This window comes from Trichosurus vulpecula, chromosome 5 (assembly GCF_011100635.1).
Source record: "Trichosurus vulpecula isolate mTriVul1 chromosome 5, mTriVul1.pri, whole genome shotgun sequence".
Lineage (NCBI taxonomy): Eukaryota > Metazoa > Chordata > Mammalia > Diprotodontia > Phalangeridae > Trichosurus > Trichosurus vulpecula.
Window position 1 is genome coordinate 176,163,946 of NC_050577.1, and position 18,927 is coordinate 176,182,872.

Here is an 18,927-nt window from a genome sequence, read left to right on the forward strand (position 1 = left end):
ACAATTAGAAGTGTTCTTTCCACATAAGTCATAATGTTTTTCTTCACTCTCCATGACCCCATTTGGGGGTTTGCTTGGCAGAGATACTATAGTGGCTTGCCATTTCCTTTTCCATTTTATAGATGAGGAAAATGAGTTAAGTGACTTGCCCAGGGTCACTGTAAATAACCTGAGGCCAAATTTGAACTCGGGTCCTGCCGACTCCAGGCCCAGCGCTCTATCCACTGTGTCACCTAGCCGCACGAGTGATAATATACAAAGCAACTGCTTTCAAAGGCCAGCTCCTATCTGCTCTTCTTGTATTAGCAGGATCAGAATCAGTAAATCCTAAAACATTTTTGACTCCAGTTTTTAATTCCATGACATCTTGTTTTCTAGCATTGAGGCTCTTCTTTATTTATGTCAATGCCCAGAAAATATATTTTCTTCAGTTATTCTATTACTATTTTAACTACTAGAAGTAAAATCATCAAGACAATAATTATCAACTTCTTTTTCGCTTTCTGTCAGGAATTTTTCCTTAGAAGCAGAGTGAAATTTTATTTTCTGGGTTGAATGAACTTGGAAATTTTGCTCATAGTTATAATCAATTCCATAAAATCATTAGCTAATTTCCCTAATAATGGAAAGCAGTCATTCATTCAAGCCTTGTAACTGCTATGCCCCCAGTAGTTTTACCCCATTTGCTTAATATTTGGCTAGTTATGTTGACGTGGTTCTCATTACTTTCTAATTTTCCATGTTCTCTTTTTCCACCTTCCCATTAAAAAGACATTTACTTATTCTCATGAGAAAATTGGACTTTCTATCAAGCTTTCTATTTCCGAACAGCTGGAGCATATATCCACACATAAATTCTGAGACTACATTTTATTCAATTTTATTTTATTTTTAACCTAATAACAAATCGATGTGAAATGAAATTCAAAACAAAAAATAACAGTTGTCCTATTATCTCTTCTCTCTCATCTATCTTTGTTCATTTCCCTTAGGTATGTTTCTACTTCAATACTTTATAAATCTGTGATTTTGTCCCTGTCCTACAGCAATCTGGTAATTCTTCTACCCTTTTATTAGACAGTTTTCAGGAATTCAGGGAGATCTCCATGTTCCCAGGAGGCATCAGAATAAGACCTTTAATGAAAATGATTTATTCCCTTTCTCTTCTCTCCTCCAGCCCCCTCTCCTCTCATAATAACAATAACTAACATTTCTATATGGGTATATACACGTATGTATGTATGTATACATATTTACTGTTTAGGTATTATCATAAAATATTAATTGCATATATAAATAATATATATTTAATTTAAATACTAAACATGTATATACTTTTCTGAGTCCATCTAGTACCTTATTTTTTTTAGAGTTACTTCCCATATCCACCCCCAAGTATGTCTGTAAAATTCTGTATCCTCCTTTTAAATAATTAGTTTTATGAGTTTTAGAGAAGTGAAAAATACTTCAAGGATTTTGACCATTTCTAGGCATTTCTCTTCTGTAAATGATATTTCTGTCTATTTTGTGTGGACATTTCTACTATTAGATATAATGTTCCTATGTAAGTATATTCAGTTGCCCTCAGAAAAGTCTCATGTAGGAAGTGGCTCTTGAACTGTGTTTTGAAGAAATATAGGGATTCTAAGAGACAAAGGTGAAGATAATGTGCCTTCCGTGCATGGGGTCAGTATGATCAAAGAAAGAGAGATGAGAAATGAAAAGTCAAATGTGAGAAGCAGCAAGGAGGACAGTTTGATAGGGCTGGAGTGTGCATAAAGAGGAATTATACTGAAAAAGCCTGGAAAGATAGTTTATAGCCAGATTGGGAAGGGTTTTAAATGCCCCCAAAAAGGTGAGGTGTGTTGATGTTGTGGAGTCAGGAAGTGCTATGATCAGACTTGAGTTTTAGAAATATCAATTTTTCAACTCATTGGAAGGTGAAAAGAGGAAAAGGACTGAAGGCAAGAAGAACAGTTAGGAAACTATTATAATGATCCATCAAAGAAGTGATGAGGGCAAGAACCAGGTTGTGAGCCTAGGAAGAAAGGAGATTTTGTAGAGGCAAAATTGGTGGCACTAGCAGCTCTTTAGAGGTAAAGGAGAGGGCCGTGTCAAGAATGACCCCTAGGTTTTGAACCTAGATGACTGGAAGGATGGTGGTATCCTCAACAAAGAAAAGAAAGTTAGGAAGATGATGGTGTGGGGTAGACAAAAGACAGTAAATTGAACTTTAGACTTATTGAGTTTGAGATACCTACTTGCCATCTAGTTCAAAATGCCCAATAGGTAGTTGGTGGTGTGGAAGTGGAATTTAGGAGAGAAATTAGGGATAAATCTGTGGATTTGTGAATCCTTTGAATAATGATCACTCTTAAACCTTAGATGATCTAATGGAGTCATCAAGTGAAAGGACAGAAGAAGATAGGGCCCACAGAACACTTATATTTGGGTGAAAGAATGGAAATGGATAAGATAATGCAGCCAAAGAGGCTGAAGAACAGTCAAACAAGGAAGAAAAACCAAGAAAGAAATGGCATGAAAACGTGGAGAGGACCTAGCGTCCAGGAGAGAGTGCCCAACAGTGACACACGCAGCAGATAGGTCAATAAGGATGAGTACTGAGAAAAGACCATCAGATCTGACAATTAAAGAGATTATTTGGTAACTTTGGAGAGAAAAGTTTCAGTTGAGCAGCGAGGTTGAAGATGTCATTTCCAAAAGAAAGAGAAGAAAAAAAGGGGAAGGGGAGGATTGTGTATATCTAGATGGAATAAAATTCAAAGGAGGAAAGGTTTCATGTGATGGTAGCAGAGGGAGGGTCCAGGTGACGATAGGAAGCAAAAACCATGCCAATGTCTCCTCCAGGAGCCAAGGAAGAAAGTGGAAAGGATGTGTTGTACATAATAGTAGCCTAATATATGTTTGATGAATTGAATATGACTTAAATAATTCTATAATGAATTAATAAATTAATTACAATTATAATCATTATATATGATTAATGAAAAGCAGCTGAGCCTAAGAATCCCATCTTAGATGCTTATACCATAAAGTTATCAACAAAGGCTTTCTTGGGACGTAATTTGATCTTGATACACTAATTAAAATTAATAGTCCTCATCTATCATTGAGCTTTCTAGAATTTGAATCAATAGGTTTGAAACTCAAGTTCTAAAAAGTCAGACATCCTACCTTTTTAAGTCATTAAAAAATAAGAATTGGAGTTAGAAGGGACCTTAGGAAACATCTAATCCTGATACCTAATTTTAACAAATAAGGAAACTGAGATCCAGGAAAGTAACTTGTCCAAAATTATATGACTAATAAGTGCCAGAGTTGTGCAATCATCATGACTCCTAATGACTGCCTAATTTTACAGATAAGAATACTGAGTCCCACAGAGGCTAACAGACCGGCCTAAGGTCACTCCAGTAGTAAGTAAAAAAAATCCAGGAAATGAACTTCAGTTCTTCTTCTCAATTCATTGTTAGTTCTGCTACACCAGATTGCCCTCACTTGTCACCAAGCTTTTGAAGACTCAGTGCTTTGATGGTAGAGGCGGGGGAATGCACCCCATGATGATGTGGATTTGGGCCAATTTGTTTTACAACAATAGCAATATAATTAAAAGGATCTGGTCAAGCAAATTACTGAGATTAGCGTACATCTGTTGTTTGAAAAAAGATAAAGATGATTTTTCCAGTTCCTGTATTATCATCTTGGCTTTGCATGTTAGAATACCTATGTCAAAATCTTTGTCATTACATATCCTTTTTCCATTGTGCTAGTACAAGTATATTTTTAAATCACTAATAAATATCCCCCAATTAAATATATAGATATGTATATTCACACACACATGTTTTTGGGAAGGGAGAGCATGGGAGGAAGCATGGTATAGTTGGTAGATAGCTGGTCTCCAAGTGAAGAAGACCTGGGTCCAAATTCAGTTTCTAATACATACTGGATACGTGACCCTAACAAGTCATTTAACCTCTTGGTGCCCCAGACAACTTCCCTCCCCCCACCACCACCTCTACCATCAAAACACTAAGTCTTCAAAAGCAATGCTCCTGGCTTGGTGATAAATAAAGGGCAATCTGGTGTAGGAGAATTAACAATGAATTGAGAATAAGAACTGAAGTTCATTTCTTGGATTTTTCTGCTTACTATTGGTGTGACCTTAGGCCGGTCTGTTAGTCTGCCAGGACTGAGTATTCTCATCTGTATGTGTAGAGAAAGTACTGTCCTTCATTGATAAAAGGCAGTTCTTCACTTGAGCTCCCAGAAAGGTGAAACCAAAGGCCCAGTCACGTACATAATATTTAGCACGTCTGTGATTTCATTTGTGTAAGGAGTTCCCAATGAGGAGTTTCTGCTACCAATGTTTTCTCTACACAGTCTTTGAGGGACCATTAGGACCTTGAAAGGTTATGACTTGTCCAGGGTCACACACCCAGTATTGTTCAGAGGTCTTGTGTGAATATGTGTGTGTGAGTGGCATAGTGTGGATAAAGGAAACCTGTCTTGCAGTCAGGAAGACCTACGTTCCAGTCCTACTGATATTTACTGGTTATATGACTCTGGGCATATCACTTAACTCTTCCCAGGTTCCATTACATAAGCTGCAGAGAAAGTGCGGGTGTGCATATGTGTGTAGATGTGAACACACATCATATTTATATTGTGAAGAACTGGGTCCTGACATACGTGAGCTTTAAATTACTAAACTTCTAACTGTCCCCAAGAAACTCTCTAAGACTTTTTGTTGCTGTGTTATAGAGGAATTGCTAATCTTCGTTAGAAAAGGACTTTCCATACCAGGAAATGTCTGGCCAAACACATATTTTTGCAAAATCTAAATGTCCTTTACTCTACATTTCTCAAAAACTAAGATTTTCCACTTAGCAACGAGTACAACTGAAGAGCCTGGGATAGCTGTCTAACCAAATATTGATTATTCCTTCATTATATGGAAGATACAAATTCAAAGCTATAAATTACTATGACTTTTCAATTTTTTAATTGGCTGTAGTGCCCAGAATAGAATACCATGAGCATGTTTATAAAGTTGGATGTTAATAAATAAATACAGTTTATTAAATAGTAAGTCAAATGCTTTCTTGTTAGACAGAAGTACTTCAGCATTACTCAATCATTCGCTTCTTTCCAGAGGCCTTAATGTAATTGTGCTGTCAGACATAAGCTAAAAATGACCTTCCTTATAGAGTGGAAATTGGAACCTCAAACCCCACAAGACAGTTAGTGTTTTATTGTGTCATTAGTACAGGCTGTGAATCATGGGCAGATTCAGAAAATGCACTCTGATGACAGTGTACTTTATTAATTATAAGGCCTGATGGGAAAGCTTTCTGTAAAAGCCAATCTGTGATTTGACACAGCACTAATGCCTCTAGGAACCCTAACTCCAGGGTGGCCTATACTGCGGAAAACAGGGGTATAAGAGTAAAATTAAATCGTGAAAACACAAAGGAAAAATATTCTGAGGATGTGCAAAGGGGGCAATTGCCTAATGAGGCTGAGGAGCCTATTCAAGTAACTTACCAACCAAGTCAGACTTTTAAAAGACACATACAATCTTCTTGTAGAAAGAAGATTAAAGTGAACACAAAGGTTCTGTAAGAATATCATCCTGTGTCAAAGCTCAGAATGAGCCATAATAGCTAAAGGCAACAAAAAAGGTTGTTTTCTTTTAGCAAGAGTGAGGAGAGTAAGCATGGTAAAGTGGCTAGAGAGAAGGATTTGGAGTCCAGAGAATAAATGGGACAATGGACAAATAGATGGTATCAGAGGACAATGGAAGGCAAGACTTCTCAATTTTTATTTTGCTTCTCTTTTCTCTGCCAAGAAAAATAACCTTCATGCTGGAAAAGCCAGAACAAAAATGGCTTAGAGAGAACTGATACCCAAGATAAAGAGGGAAAGTATGAAAGAGTACTTATAGCTTCTCTTGATCAGTTGAAATCACCAGGTCAAGAGGGACATAAGTAACTGAAAGAATGGATGGCTGTGATGCCTGAGCCACTGTCTGAGATGTTTAAAAGATGCTAGTAAATGAAATAGGTACCACACAGAGAGAAAAAATATAGAGAGAGTTCATCAACCAACTTAGTTTTTTTTTTGTTTTTTTGGTTTTGTTTTTTTTTTTAATGTAGAAGGCGGAAGCAAGGCCTAATTCTGTAATGTTTCAGGAATACTGAGAACAACAAAGAGGGGCTTGGGGTTTTTGTGATCTATAGAGAGGCAGTGAGTGTGGAGAGCTAGTCTGGCTAGGAAAGTGAGGCGTCAAGTCTAATGTCTGATACATACATACTGGCTCTGTGACCCTAGATAAACTGCTTAACCTCCAGGGCTCTAGGCCAGTGGGTATCCAACTCAAACGGAAACGGATCCCTGCAAACCCCTGTAATATCAATTAAGTTGGGCTCTGGTCTTAGCAACTCCCCTTAGGACCCTGAGGGCTTCACGCCCACATAGGCTTAGCACCTAGGGGTTTGGGCCTGGGGCTTTGCACCTAGTAAGGCTCAATCAAAGACACTTACTTAATCTGTCATTCTAAAACAGTAAAAAGTCCCAACTTAGTTGATATTACAACCCCACATTGGCCTCATTGTATTTTTATTTATTTTGTTAAACATTTCTCAATTACATTTTAATCTGGTTCTGCCACACTCTAAGAATCAAGGGGTCTCAAGTTTACATTTCTGCTCTAGGCAACTCTCTAAGGTGATCTGCCTTGGGAGAGGGCATTTCTTCCCTGAGAATTTGCTATCCCAATAAATCCTAGGTCCAATCCATTCCTATTTTTGCCTATGTTAGGAAGAAGAATGTTGGACAGTTATGAGGAATATCATCTCATAAAGCCAAGAGAAGCAGCGAAAGATAAAGTCAGTTTACCTATTAGCTTGGCAAGCTATATAACTAATCCCAAGAGCATTCAAAGATGAAAAATGGAAAGAGAACTACAAAAAGAAGAAAAATGGAAAAGATTTGCAAAAACATTTTGACAGATTGGTTGTTTGTTTCTCCCTACCCCACCATGAAGGATAGGGAACTAACCATCACACTTAGACCCTAATATCATAATCTCTGAGGTGGTAACAGAGGAAATAGAAATGGTACTAGGGGGATCAATGGCAGGAAGAGCAGCAGGATATAAAGAGGTGATCCATCCTGGAGGTGATACAATTATGAGGCAACTGAGAGTCTGATGTATAAGATATCTGAAAGAAATATTCCAAAGGCATGGGAAAAATTCTCAAACCTTGCCAATACTCGCCAGCATAGAAAAGAACATCAGTAACTACCAACCTCAGTGCTGCATATGCAAAATTGTTATGAGAGCCATTTACACATGAATTGAGGGCACCCTGGGTAAAGGCATTAGTAGGGAACTAGTAAGTATGGGTGAGTCAACAAGTATTTATTCAGTACTTACAATGTGTCAGGTGCTATGTTAAGCACTGGGGATACCTAAAGAGGCCAAAGTAGTGCCAGCCTCCATGAAACACACAGTCTAATGAGACAGATGAGAGCATCTAGGTGGCACAGTGGATAGAGTACTGGATTTAGAGTCATGAAGACTCAACTTCCTGAATTGAAATTGAGTCTCAGATACTTATTAGTTGTGTGACCTTGGGCAAGTCACTTAATCCTGTTTGCCTCAGTTTCCTCATCTATAAAATGAGCCGGAGAAGGAAATGGCAAACCACTCCAGTATCTCTGCCACAGGAACCCCAAATGGGGTCACGAAGAGTAGGACATGACTGAAAAGACAGAACAACGAGAGAGAGAACATATATAGGGTAAATACGAGGGAAGGCACTAGCAGTATGGGGGATGAAAATGATGCTTAACAATTTAACATATCTGTGATCTCTCAGCTGACTGGAAGATGCCAAGAATTTTAAGATCCATTGTGTTTATTATTCATTGATTACCAAAAAAAAAATTAGAACAAAATTTCACCTTATAGGCTCTTTTATAACAAGGTGTCTCCTATCCATGTATCAAGACTGTTCAGAATTCCTTGGAAGATAGAACAAGAAATGACCCTTCTCAGTAACTCTCTGACAATAAAAATTATGCAAAGCATAAAACAGGGAAAGAGATGCTCACCAAAAATGTTTGCCACCGGGATTAAGGAGATACAGCCCAGAGGCCAGGTCAAGGAGGTGTTTCCTGGAGATTATGGTATATCTGCTTGTGGATGACACTGTGTTAATCACATAAAGTTCCAAGACATTGCAAAGTCTCCTAGAAGAGATCTGTAATCAGTCAATGAAGTTGTCCTGTTTACTCAGGAAAGACCAAATGTGAGAAGTTCATTACGTAGATTTAAATATGCATCCAAATGGATACCTTATAGAACTTGTCCAACAGTGTGTGTGTGTGTGTGTGTATGATTATATCATACATCCTAAATATAATCTCAGAATATTCAGATGAACAATAGCCAGACATAGGAAAGAAAGAGGAAGAAAAGGAAGAGGAAAACAGGCTCAATTACTTTCAGGAAATTTCAAAAACACTTTTACCTTTTATTAACTCCAAGATCCCTATAACAGCCAAGGCCCATTTTTTACAATGCAAACATTTTATCAGTGTCTCTATATAGCAAGCCAGACAAAGTACACCACTACCTTCATATAACTAATGATGATCACACAGAGGGCAATGGAAAGACAGATGTTTGTTGTAAAGAGACTGCAACGTTAGCTAATAAGGCACTCCAAAGGAGGACAGGAGTAAAAACATCATCGAGGAATTCTACGACAGAAAGAGAACATGATGTGTAACTCCAAAGATGTGAATCTGAGTGAGTGGGGAGAAAAAGAAAAGTTAGAAAGGGGGTTAAAAAATCATTTCTGTTTGAGGAATGTTGATTTTGAGATAACTACAGGACAATTATTTTGACATGTCCAATAGGCAGTTTGTAGGGCGTAGGAGAGATTCAGGCTGAATATATGGATCTGAGAGTCATCTTCACAGGATGGATAATTATACCCACATGAGCTGATGAGTCTGCCAAGAAGTAGAGTATAGAGAAAAAGGAGAATAGAATCCAAGACTGAGCCTTGTGCAGCAAGAGAATTTAGAAATCATCTAATTGACTTCCCGTGTGACCCTGATAATACCTAATCGTCACAGCTAGCAATTATCTAGCACTTTAAGCTTTGCAAAGCTTCTTTCCACTAAACCAAATTACTTCTTGTGGCCTTACCCAGTAGCCTGGGCCACTGTCATTACCACTGACCCCACAAGAGTCCAAACTAGGCCTTGACCTTTGTCCTGAAGGCTCTTTGGGTTTGATTTCTTTCCATCCAGCCATCAAAGGTATGGGTCTGTGATATTTACCATTATTTTGGAAGTCTGTAATTAAAATTTTCAAAAAGTTCATAAACCCCTTAAGACTTGGCCCTTCAGTTATAGGCACCTGCCATCAAGTACCTCAGTCTTACAGTCATAGTATCTAACACCTAGAGCTAGAAGCCACTGAGAGGCAATCTAGATATCAACCCTCTGATTTTACAAATGAAGAAATAAAGACCTGGAGGACTACGTAACTTATCCACAATCCCAAGCATCCAAGATGAGATTGACTCCAGATTCTCTGGGTCTAAAGTCAGTGTCCTCTCCTCTATACTGTGAAACTTCAAAATTCACATTGTTTTTTTTTCTGAACACAAATTTAAATTAGTTATGGCAAAGGATCATAATTCACCAGGCCTGAAGTAGCCCTAGGAAAACCTTGGCTGAAAAACGGACTTGGTAAACAGTTATCTGAACACCCCACAAGTGAAAACCAGAACCAACACTGGGGTCTAATTGTCATACCAAACCTTTTCTCTGGACTTTGCTTTTCCTTCCCATTTTTTTCAAGAAACTTAGAATGCCTTGCTGTTGGCCCAAACCCAAGCATTAGAGAGAAACAACCTACCCTCAGAAAATGATGACAGACAAACAAGTGATTTGGCTCATCATGGTGCCCCTAGCTCAGTATGGGATGAGGACCAGATTGAGCTGTTTTGACAGATTTATTGTGTAGCCAAAGAAAAGCATCAGTAGTATTAAATGTGACATTCGACATGCTATACATCACCATTCTTTTTCTGTTAATACTTATTATGACAACACATATTTAATAAGTATCATCACTAAATTAAGCTTGGATCCTCTCTCAATTCCCAGATACGTATCCTAAATTACATATGGGAAACGATGAGAAGTCGAACTGAGATAGTTGGAAAATGCTGGTTAGGGTTATTTCTCCAACACCTGTCTGTCTGTCACACACTCTCACACACACACACACACACACACACACACACACACTTTTTAATAATCCTTTGATGATTTGTAAAATTTTAAATAGGAGCCATTCTAAGAATTCATTAAAATCTGTAAGCTGCTTCTTTGCACTTGCATAGAATTTTTCATCCAATATTGTCATTAGTATCAGTAAAGAGTGGAGAAGGACTTGAGGGGAGGAGGGAGTACATGATCCTGTATTTTAAGTATTATTACCAATTGTTCTCTGGAGCACTTAAAAGAGATTCCACCTACTCTGTTTTATAAAAAGGTTCTTGTTATTTTGAACAAAGAGGTAAGGTTAGAAGGTTTTCATATAATACTATGGAGAGTAAATGTTACTAGAAGAATCTTGTTCTGGTTGCTGCGTTTTAGGAAGGATGCTTGAAAGCTGGAGAGTGTCCAAAGAAAGGCATCATGGCTATGGTACAAAGGAAAGAGAACTGACTCTGGAGTCAAAGTATCTGGGTTCAAATCCTAACTCTGATGCTTACTATTTGTATGGCTTTGGGCAAGCACCTTCAGCATCCTCATCTGAGGGAGGGTGGACTCAGAGGTTTCTTCCAGCCCTAGATCTAGAATGCTATGATCCATACAAAGATAACGTGGAAGGAAGTAGAGGAATCTTTAGCTTGGAGAAGGGAAGACTCAGCCTAGGGAACATGGTAGCTATCTTCAAATATTTGGAGGGCTGTTACATGGAAGGGGGATTTGTTCTTTTTACTCCAGTAGACAAAACTAGGAGCAAGGGTTAAATGCAAAGAGGAAAATTTATCTTGAAATCAAGACAAACTTCTAACAACAGTGCTGTGCAGAGAAGAATGGGCTGTTTTAGGAGGTGGTGGATTCTCCATTGAAAGTTTTCACGAAGAAGCTTGTAATGAGTATACTTGTAAGGTGTGTTCTTTGGGGGCATGACTTGGACTCCTGAGGGCTTGAAATGTATGCTTGACATCAATAAATATTTATTAAGTGCCTACTATATATGTCAGGCACTGAGCTAAGCACTGTGGACATAAAATGAAGAAAAGGTAATCCTTGCCCTCCAGAAGCTTACAATCTAATGGGAGGAGACAACATGGAAACAAAATATTTACAAAGCAAGCTATATTCAGGATGACTAGGAAGTGACTGAAAGAAGGAAGGCACTGGAATTGAGAGGGATTGGAAAAGGCTTCCTGTAGAAGGTGGGGTTTTAGTTGGGACTCAAAAGAAGCCAGGGAAGTTGGTGATCAGAGTGGAGTGGGGAGAGCATTCCATGTATGGGAGACAGGTAGGGAAGATGGCCAGAGCAAAAAGTTGGGGTGTCCCATTCGTGCAACAACCAGAAAGCCAATGTCACTGGATCAAAGGGTACATGCTAGGCAGTATGGTGTAAAAAGACTGGAAAGGTAGGAGGCAGTTATGTTATGAAGGGCTCAATACCAAGCACAGTGTTTTGTGGATGATCCCAGAAGCAAATGGAAGCCACTGGAGTTTATTGAGTGGGGGTGATGTGATCAGACCTGCACTCGAGGAAAATCACTTTAGTGGCTGAATGGAGGATAGATTGGAGCCATCAAGGAGAGACTTTGAGGCAGGCAGATCCACCATCAGGCTATTTGTAATAGTCCAGTATAAGGTGATGGAGGCCTTCTCTAGAGTGATAGCAATGCCAGAGGAGGGGAGGAAGCAAATTCTGCAGATGTTGCAAAGGTAAAATCAACAGACCTTGGCAACAGATGGATATGGGGGAGTGAGAGATAGTGAGGAATCCAGGATGCATCTTAGGTTATAACCCTGAGAACTGGGAGGATGGCATTTCCCTTTACAGTAATAGGGAAGTGGACTGGGGCAGAGCTTAAGAGGAAAAAGTAATGTTTTGTTTTGGACATAATTGAGTTTCAGATGTCTGCTGGACATCCGGTTCAAGATATACGAAAGGCAACTGGAGATGTGAAATTGAAGGTCAGCAGAGAGACGGGCAGGATAGGAAGATTTGAAAATTATCAACATGGAAATGCTAATTAAATCCATGGGAGCTGATGAAATCACCAAATAAAGTAGTAGAGAGGGAGAGGAGAAGAGGGCCTACAACAGAACTCTAAGAGCCACCTACAGTTAAAGGGCATGATCTGGTGGCAGATCCAGCAAAGGAGACAGAGAAGGAGTAGTCAGATAGCTAGGAAGAGAACCAGGAGGGAGTGATGTACCAAAAACCTAGAGAGAAGAGAGTCTCAGGAAGAAGAGAGTGATCAGCAATATCAAAGGCTGCAGAGAGGCCAAGGAGAAAGAGGATTGAGAAAATGAGAGTGGATTTGGCAACTACGAAATCTTTGGTAACTTTGGAGCGAGCGGTTTTGGTGAAATGGTCAAGTCAGAATCAAGAAAACTTGCTAACAAGTAGTGCTGTCCAAAGTAGAAAGAGCTGCTTCAGGAGACAGTGGATGCCCCTCCACTGCAAGTCTTCAGGAAGAAACTAGAGATGAATGTACTTATAGGGTCTGTTCTTTGGGGCATGAGTTGGTCACTGAGGAGCCTCCAAACTCACAAATTCTTTGCTGCTTTAAGTTTTTCATGGTCTGTTTCTCTCTCTATAAAATGAGGAGGAAGATAGCAGGAAGTCAGGGTAGGTATAATTCTGGCTTCCAGCTTACCCTCTTGGAGATTTTAAACATTCAGGTTTTTGTTTTATTTTGTGATTTTTTCCCAAAAATAATCTATGAAAAGGCCTTTGTCACTACTTCAAAACACACTTACCATCCCCACCCATATACACAATCCTCACTCATACACACCACCCACTTAAACTTCCCACCACACACACACACACACACACACACCCAAACATATAGCCCTACGTCCACTACCCCTATTCACTGTCTCTATCACACATACACATACCTTCCACCCCCACTGATCCCTAACCACATGTTTCATAAGGCCAGTTGCTTTTAAAAATAATAATTGTAAGCCTTGAGAGTACTCTGTATCTGTATTTTAAAGAAATACAGACTCCCACACAGTGCAGAAGCCTTAGTTTTAAGAGCAGCTGAGCCACAAGGGGATGGTAGTTAACAGTTTATAACCACTTCCAAGGGCAGGAGGAGAATAAATGTCAATAGGAAACAGTTTCAGTGTGCAGCCCCCATCACCCTCAGCCAAAGGTAACTGTGCAACAGCTTTCACATTACAGTCAAAGGGCCAGGGCAGGGGTGGGGAACCCGCGGCCCTTCAGTGGAATCCAAACTTCACAGAACAAATCCCCTTAATAAAAGAACTTGTTCTGTAAAGTTTAGATTCCATCAAAGGGCCACACCAGAGGTCCTAGCGGGCCACATGTGGCCTTGAGGCTGCAGGTTCCCCAACCCTGGCCTGGGACCTCTTAGGCCTCAAAATTTAAATAGAATTTTAGACAGAGAGCCAGCTGGAACCACTCTGAGACTATCATCCACTCTCCTGTCATCCAGGGCAGAAAGATCATAATGTAGTAAGAACCAGAAAAACTAGGCATTGCCTTAATTGCCTAATAGGGAGTGAGGAATGATGGTCAAGGACATGGGGGAACTTGAGACTAACCGTGCCAATCCAGCAAAAGGCTGGGGCAGTGGAGTAAGGTATAATGCCCAGTCTCTGGCTTCATTAGCCTTGGTATAGGTGCGTCTTGAGGGGCTGTGGCTGTACCAGTCAAACCTGTTCACTCAATATTCTAGCTAACTCACCTCCTGGGGGAAATCATCCCCAAAAGAAGATAGGAAAACACAGAAACATTGAACTGGAGGAAACTTCAGGGGTCTGCTACTCTAGCCTCTTCACAATAGATCAGGAAACCAAGTCCCAGCCTTGGTCATGTAGTCATGCTCATACCCAAAGTCATTCCCATCCAATATTCTCTCCACTGTATCATGCTGCTATTTAGTCACTACTACAGGTGCCTATTCATCTTAGGATCATCAGGAACATAAATTTCTGTCAAGAAGAAATCAGTTCTAACTTTCCATCCATTTTACAGATGAGGACAATGAGGGTAAGAGAGGTTTAAGTGATTGTCCATGGTCACACAGTTAGCGTTAGCAGTAATATGTTGGTGCTGGAGTCGAGAAGACCTGGATTTAAATCCTATGCCCTGTGCCATACTTCCTCTAAATGTGACTCTTCTCATTTTCCTCTTCTTGAGTAGCAAAGCTTCTGGCTTCCTGCAGATTGGTTTGGCCCTTAACTAGGACGGTTTGATACACTGTGCTATGTTAATCAAGACTGGAGGAAAGGCTTGTTCAGGAAGTGATTCCAGGTAGAGAGAATCAGAGAGCAATGAAATGACCAGTGAAATTAGAATCACTGTTCGTGAACAACCCCAAATTTTAGCATTTCATTACTGGGTCAGTAGACTCCAGTCATCTCCCCTTGGCCCTGGGCTGTTCAACATATTTATTAATGATTTAAAAACCATCATGGATGGAATGTCTACCAGATTTGCTTGTAAATCAAGGCTTGGAAGGATAAATAACACATGGGATGACAGTTATGACCCAGAAAGATCTTGACAGACCAAAACACAAGGCCCAATCAAACAGGATGAAATTTATTAGGGATAAATGTAAAGTGCTACACCTAAGTTCAAAAAGTTGATATCCATCAGCAAAAAGTTGATCAGGATGATGAAGTTTTCAAGGCATTCTATATAAGCATTAGCTCTAGGAGCTAGAGATACTTAGCCTAGATCAAAAGGGATTTGGGGGAAAATAATCCACAAGCATTTATTAAGTACCTACTGTATAGCAAATTGTTGTTTGTTCTTCGTTTGTGAAGAGGACCATGACATCAAGAAGGTGATGTCATGACTTGCAAATGAATTAGATTTGAGTGAGGGAAGGCTATTGCAAAGTCACCAGCCTCACTTTCTCCTCCAGAGCCATCAGGGTCCAGTGGCAAGATATGGAACAGGACTGGAGATGGCCCCAAATGCAGTGGGAGACCTTGGCTTTTTTAAGCTAAGGTCTTTCCCAGGTCTTAGGTACTGTGCTAGGCACTGGGGATACAAAAAAAAAAAAGACATACTCCTGCCCTCGAGGAGCTGACATTTTTTTCTTCAAATATTTGAAAGGTTGTCATATGAAAGACGAATGTGATTTGTTCTGCATGGTCCCAGGAGGACAGAACTAGGAGCAAGGGGTGGAAGTCACAGAGAGGAAAATCTGAAATTGATGTAGGGGAAGATTTCCTAACAGTTGTTGTTCAGTCATTCAGTTATATCTGACTCTTTGTGACCCCATGAACCAATAACATGCCAATACTGTCCATGGTGTTTTCTTAGCAAAGATTCTGGAGTACGGGGGAGAGGGGAGGAGAGGGAAGGAGAGAAAATTTGGAACCCAAAAAATTGTGGAACTGAGTGTTGTAAACTAAAAGTAAAAAATAAATTTATAATTTAAAAAAAAAGATTCTGGAGTGGTTTGCCTTTCTCTTCTCCATTGGAGTAAGGCAAACAAAGTTTAAGTGATTTGCCCAGGGTCACACAGCTAGTAAGTGTCTGAGGCCAGATTTGAACCCAAGTCTTTCTGACTCCAGGCCCAGGGCTCTAGCCACTGCACCACCTAGCTGCTCTTTTCCAGAGCAATCTAAAAGTCTAATGAGATGCCTCAGGAAGTAGTTGGTTCTCCCTCACTAGAAGTCTACAAGCAAAGGCTGGATGACTACTTGTCAGAAAAGTTGCAAATAGGATTTTTGTTAAAGTATGAGTTAGATGAGATAGCCTCCAGAGTTCCTTCCAACTCTACAATTCTAGGATTCTGAATTAAGATGATCTACAAGATACCTTCTATCTCTGCTATTCTAGATCAGCACTTCTTCAACTGTGGGTTTCAATCCCATATGGGGTCATGAAAAATTTGGCAACAGTAAAAGGTTTCTGAAAGTACAATGACCAAAAATTAATTAAAAATCAAATTCATAATGAATTGAAAGTGTTTCTGGCAGTGCTTACCCATGTTGCTTCACGAAACTTCACTATAGCCTTGGTTCTGAACACACAGCATGTGCACTTTGCACTGTGCACACCCTCAGGCCATGCAATGCCAAGGAATGAATGCTAAGGAAATGTGAAAAGGGATTGAGAATGGAATAAAGCTTAAGAAGCCCTGTTGTAGATCACTGTATGTTCACACTACCTATTTATACTATAGTTATACAAGATGATTAAGTTTCTTGAGGGATGGGACCATATCTTCATCTTGTGTCCTTCCCAATAACTTATTTATCTACACAGGCTAGGTACTCAAGAAATATGATGAATGAATGAATGCATGACTCCCATAGTCAGGAGGCCCAGGCTTGAAAAGCTTCTTCCCACTAGGACACACACTGTCAATTTGTCATCACCAATTAATCAACCTCTCATATGTGTTTATGAATGCTTCTTTGTCTGCCCTTTGTACAAATTCAATTAGATCAACACCCTTGCCCACATCCCAGTTTTCTGTTTACTCCACCCAGTCCAAACCAAAGGGTTTCCCAGTGGGGCACACATTAGCAAGAGAAGTGAAAAGACAACCCTCTAGCTATAACTGTCACCCTTCTGATTTACTGAAATGCTGCAAAGCACTTAGGGGGGATGAGTAGAGTCATTGGGTATTAGCCCAATGTATGCCTTATTTACATTTTTGTACATTATGTCTTTGTACTTTGTGTACTCTTCATAAAATCTTTCAACATTTTCCCCTCCTTCAAAGATATTTGAGTAATTTTAAAAGAAGTTCTTAAATTTTCTTGTATTATTTTGGGAAGAAAAAAGTCACCATTTTTTTATTTTCTCTTAGGAAAACCTCTTTTTTGTGATGGAATATCTCAATGGAGGAGACCTGATGTACCATATCCAAAACTGCCACAAGTTTGATCTTTGTAGGGCCACGTAAGTGCCATCTAATGATTGGAATTTTCCTCATTGCCATGGCTGCGAAATGTGTGTTGAGTGACCAGAGGGTAGAAGGCACCAATTCAATCCAAGCATAATGGATAAAAAACTGTACTCAGTCAGGACAACCTTATCCTGCCTGGGTAACTTTGGTCCAGTCACTTTCTCAGTGGCAAAGCAACTCTCTAAGACTATAATAATTGCATAATAATTCTTTATTTGCATTGATAAACGGAATGTTGTCACTGGAAGTTCTTCATACAAATGCAACCCTAGGTCTGGTCCAAAATTCATCTCTCTCCTTAAATGCATCTCCAACAACTTGCTGCATACCTCCAACTGGATTCTCCATGGTCATCACAAACTCAACACATCCAAAACCAGAACTCATTATCCTCACTCCCTGCATCTGCCTTTCCTCCAAATTTCTCAGTTTCTTTGAGGGCAGCACCATTTCTCTAGCTATAGAGAAATATATATATATATATATATACATATATATATATATATACACACACACACACACACACACACACACACACACACACATATATATATATATATATACACACACATATATATATACACACACACATATATACATATATATATATACACACACATATATTCCAGGACAAAGTTCCACCTCAGGGAATGTCTCCAATAGGAAAACATTCTGCTTATGAGGCTTCCACTGTGAACCTTTATGTTGCACTTTTCCTGATCTTTAAATTTGCCAATTAATTTCTTATCAAGCTTGCAACCATGTTTATTTCTACATTATCTGGACATGTACCCTATGAGTTTAAATCAACTTGATTGGACTCAGTGCTTGGGTTGGGGGGAAGGAGAATGTTGAAGTCTGGCATAATGGAAAGAACACTAGACTTGGAGAAAGAAGTTCTGCATTCAAATCCACTTTTCCCCACATCACTGAAACACAGAGTCACAGGAGATTGCAAAGTTCAACTATTCCAGTCAGGATATAAATAAGAATCCGTACCGTATCCTCCACAAAGTGGCAATCTAGGGACTGTTTGAATACTTCTGGTGGGAGGAACTCACTACGCTTTCTGAGGCAGATATCTACTTTTAAACAACTATAATTGTTAAGAAAGTTTTCCCCACACTGGGCCAAAAACTGTTGCTATTAGCTCAGTCCCATGGGGCCAAGCAGAAAAGTCTCATCTTCCCTTCCAGGAAGGATTCCAGCCCTTCAGATACCTGTAGCCATTTTTATGTGCTCCTGAGTCTTCTCTTTTCCAGACTAAAGGTATCCAATATTCTTTGGCATTGGCACCAGTTCTATCATCTTGGTTGTCCTCCTCTGAATATACCTGAGTCTGTCCATGTCACTGCTAAAAAGCACACAGAAGTCACCAGATATACCACCAGATGACATAGTCAGATGAGGCAAAGCGTTAGTGGAACCAGTTTCCATTATGGATATTTTGCCTCTCAGTGCAGCCTGAGTACACATTAGCTTAGTTGTCTGCTATCATCCCATTGTCTCAGATTGAGCAGGCAATCTACTTAAATTCTAGATGGCAAGCTCCTTGAGGGTGAGGCCTGTCTTTTGCCTCTTTTTGTATCCCCATCACTTAGCACAGTGCCTGGCACATAGCAGTTGCCTAATAAATGTTTATTAATTGATTCAAATTTTTTCACAAAAATTATTGTCTACAAACCCAGACATTGGCTTT

General features: G+C 39.5%; 1 protein-coding gene across 1 annotated transcript in view; it reads left to right on the plus strand.

The window, feature by feature from the left end:
• Window positions 1–18,927, plus strand: part of PRKCQ (protein kinase C theta) — a 217,549-nt gene that overhangs the window by 126,367 nt on the left and 72,255 nt on the right. The window contains exon 13 of the mRNA XM_036762109.1: window positions 17,130–17,221. Within this exon, the coding sequence (XP_036618004.1) occupies window positions 17,130–17,221 (92 nt within the window). The remainder of the gene's footprint in view (window positions 1–17,129; window positions 17,222–18,927) is intronic.